The sequence below is a fragment of the Limulus polyphemus genome, unplaced genomic scaffold, assembly GCF_000517525.1.
Source record: "Limulus polyphemus unplaced genomic scaffold, Limulus_polyphemus-2.1.2 Scaffold7292, whole genome shotgun sequence".
Taxonomy (NCBI): Eukaryota; Metazoa; Arthropoda; class Merostomata; order Xiphosura; family Limulidae; genus Limulus; species Limulus polyphemus.
In genome coordinates, this window is record NW_013672902.1 from 37,742 (window position 1) to 41,886 (window position 4,145).

Genomic DNA, 4,145 nt, shown 5'->3' on the forward strand with positions numbered 1-4,145 from the left:
TGCAATTGAAAAAACATGTTTTTATGTTGCGTTATAGATAATGCAGTCTCGACCAGTTTTTTATGTGGTGACCATAGGCAATGTAATTTTCAAAAAATGCGTTTTTGTATTGTGATTATAGATAATGCAATCTTAAACGCGTTTTTAGGTTGTTCGTTGTTTAATTTGATCCGAGGAGTGAAGAGATGTTGTACGAATTTTTTTCTCTCTTTGACAGGCTACGGAAACATAGCACCAAGGACAAGCTGGGGAAAAGTGGCGACCGTACTATACGCAATTGTGGGCATTCCACTGATGTTACTGTACCTGACCAACATAGGCGATACCCTTGCTAAATCTTTAAGGTACATCTATAGCCGGCTGTGCACCTGTAAGCCTAATGATCCGTACAGAAGAAGAAAATGTACAGATAACTACCGAGTCCAACATACTGTGGCGCACAATTCCTCTTTCGAACCTGCTGTCCAGGATAAGCTTCCTGTCCACTCTGAGGACGAGGCTCGAATCGAAGCTATCCCTAACGAGGTACGTGAAGACCTCGAACACGAGGAACCACGAGCATCTGTACCTATCACGCTCTGTCTGTTAATTCTGGTTGGATATATTTCAGGAGGGGCGACAGTCTTCTCTCTGTGGGAGGGGTGGGGATTTCTGGATGGTTCCTACTTCTGTTTCGTTACCCTCAGTACCATCGGGTTTGGTGATCTAGTGCCCGGTCACTCTGTTGCCAGTGGTCAAGCTTCTCAAGAGAAGTTAATTATTTGTTCACTCTATTTGCTAATCGGCATGGCGCTGATCGCGATGTGTTTTAACTTAATGCAAGAGGAAGTGATTCATAAGATAAGGAATTGTGGTCGGAAAATCGGAATCATTAAAGAGACTGATGAGGAAAATGATCTAGCGTGATAGTAAAAATGTAAACCGACTTTTATTAGTGACGTGTTTCCCGTAGCAGAACGTGGTATAAATATTATGGTGTGTACTTTTCGACGTTCATGGAGAATCAAAATGTCTACTAATTGATGATATTTGGTCATTTCAATGACCATCCATCGTCCGTAGTTCAGGTCAAGCTTGAAGTCAACAAATTCTTGGCTGGACCATGGCATATGTTAGTTTTCAGTACCAATAATGAACTACACCACGGTATTTAGGCAGTTTGTTTGTTATCAAGCGCAAAGTTACACAATGGGCTATCTGTGCTGTACCCAGCATGGGTATAGAAACACGATATTTAGTGTTATGAGCCTTCAGGCTTACCGCTGAGCCACTGGGGAGTTATTTAGTCAGTTGGAGTAAAGAAATCCTATCTTAATTGGGTCCTCTCCTTTGAGAACGTTCAGTACCGCTAATACTGTCCCCAGTTATTCAGTTGGAGTAAAGAAATCCTATCTTTATTGGGTCCTCTCCTTTGAGAACGTTCAGTACCGCTAATAATGTCCCCAGTTATTCAGTTGGAGTAAAGAAATCTTATCTTTATTGGATATTCACCTACACGATTTCTCAGTGATACCAGCTGCCTCGTTCTCTTTACTTGTTGTCATTCTTGATGTATCATATTGGAGAAGAGACTGTAATTTATTGTAATAATTTAATCTGCATAAATAAATGAATAAACGTAATTTCTTTTATAACGTGTTCTTTCTTTTTCCTTGGCTGTCAAATCGTTTAAGTTTATGTACGACACGAGATCTGTTCGAATGTTTTCTAAGACAAGATTGTCTAATAACATCCAAATAAATGTATAAGTTTTATCCATATTTTTGAGGCTTAAAAGGGATTGGTTAATATAAAGTATGAAGAACACACACACACACACTGATTCACCGAATTTCAACAATGTAATCGAATACAGACCATAATAGTTGTTCAGGGTATTTGGTAATATACGTCTCAAACACTACTGTGTCTGTTATATCCGAGCCGGCCTAATGAGCTCTGGTATTAAGCGAAGGGCCTCGTCGGCACTGGATAGGACAGATACAGTAGACATAATATTATACATTAATCTTTGCTTTCACAGAATTTTTAAAAACAATCTCAGTAATTATCTACAAAGGGAATTTCATACGCTTGAACTTGTTTGTCTATTACAAAGAAAGCAAACGAATTCACGAAATAAAAATCAACGTATATGAATATATATACATATAACCAAAACGTACACAAGTTTCCACTTGTAGATACAACAAGCTTTAAACCTACTGCTAACCTACTTTACATATTTAGGTTCTGCATGCTGTTTTGCCGACGTCGTTGTATTTTTGATGTTATATTTTTCATTTTTTGAAGAAGAGCACTTTACTACTTTTGTGGGAGGGGTACGTGTCCCCATTGCCCCCCTCCAGTTTCGGCGCCTATGGCTAGAAGTATTCTATAGCGTTGTTCTTTTTCTTTCTTTTTTCAATTAAACACAAATAACTAAGTTATTGCAAAAAAAAACATTTCTTTTTTAGGATGTATTTTCCAGTTTATAAGTTGACAAATTATCTGTTGTTTAGAGAAACAAATTAGAGAATACGAAATATTATGTTTATTCATTTGTTGTTTACAATGAACTGTCTGTGCTCTGCCCACCGCCGGGTATCGAAACCTGGTTTTTAGCGTTATAGGCGTCCTCAGTCTCACCGTTGAACCTCTGAAACATACAAATAACATTCTGAACAAGAGGGAATCCTTAATAGACGCGGCACTTGAAATTCTTTTAGGTAGGATTAGAGTGAATAAACCTACGAAAACTTAGGCATGGTCAAATACATCAATCGAAAGGGTTTGACCTCCTGAGTCCAAAACTGTAGTTAGATCTCAAATCGGTCAAGAGATGACGGAGCTATGAGCTAAAAGTTTGTACTTGATAATAAGCTTCAGAGCCGTTATGCCGCGGCTGAAAATTCTCCAATCTGGTTTGTGTGCTCCACGTTTCTGCGCACATAGGCCTATTCAATTACAAAGTTAAACGTTTTACACGGTTTTCATGACCGGTAAGTAGTCATTACAATCGCCTACGTCAAATTATTAATTAATGAATATTTATACATATAACTAGTTATTAATTATTAAAAAACTTTCAACCAGTTTTATCTCTAGTTAGGTATGTAACCACCGAGAGAAGGCGAGGGGATGTGCGCCACAGATGCACTTATTACCGTTGGATTCCTGGGGGTCCTGGAAGTTCTTGGGTTCTAGATCAAATTTTATGCATTCTCCCGCTTTTCCAGAGAGTAATTTTCCTAATTCTGAGCCAATTTTACTGGAACAGATTGAAAAGTCGGAGGCCTTGCTCCTTCGGTTCCACGTTTCCTACACCACTCTTAATAATTAGACTTAGGTGGTCATATAGACTACTAAGCCAGACAAAGATTTATATCTGATTGCCACAACCTTAGCATCAATTTCTGCATATTTTGTTTTTATTTCTTTTTGTATGTTTGTTTTAAACTTTTGGAACAAATCTACACAACTGTTCCTAATTTTGAAATGATAGATAAGATAGAAAACGCTGCCCGATCGTCAATTCTTAGCCTACTTTTTTTAAAGACTAAATAATGGGAATTGACCCTTACTCTTATAACGCACAAATAGCTTTAAAGTGCGGAGCGTTTTTTTTTTTGTGAGGGGGCAGTAACACCGTGCGAACACGAAACTTCAGATCCACTGTCAGGCACGCTAACCAATGGGCCACGCTCGTCCACAAAGTAGACACCACGAGCGTGAAAATGATCAGAAAACTGAAGAAAGCACGTGACTACCATAAGAATCGATCAGGATACGAGTGGTAGCGCTTTCGCTGTATCATATACAACTCTTCAATCCAAGAAACATTTAAAGCATCCTTCAGGCGATTAAAAGTAGATTTTTCACAAGTGATAAACGTTTTCACTCCAGTTTATTTCAAGATATTAAATTATTGAGCTTTACTTTTTAACTGCGAGACATTTTGAACTTTTTTTCGTCGTTGATCGAGGTTATTGCCTCAGGCTGAAATCTTGTAAGGATAAACTTACTTAAACTTTTAACTTAGTTTATAATTGCTATATTTTTCTACTTTATCTTACTTTTAAACATTTTAAAGGTTTTGGCCTAATCAAAACCTATTTTAAAGGTTTTGGCCTAATCAAAACCTTCAAAGCAAATCCTTTCGTCTT

General features: G+C 37.8%; 1 protein-coding gene across 1 annotated transcript; it reads left to right on the forward strand.

The window, feature by feature from the left end:
* Positions 1-217: 217 nt before the first annotated feature.
* Positions 218-1,564, forward strand: LOC106474493 (potassium channel subfamily K member 18-like; the record flags this gene model as incomplete). The annotated part of the gene is made up of 1 exon (XM_013935188.2): positions 218-1,564. A coding segment is annotated over one exon (689 nt), but the record flags the coding sequence as incomplete, so codon positions are not given.
* Positions 1,565-4,145: the final 2,581 nt, after the last annotated feature.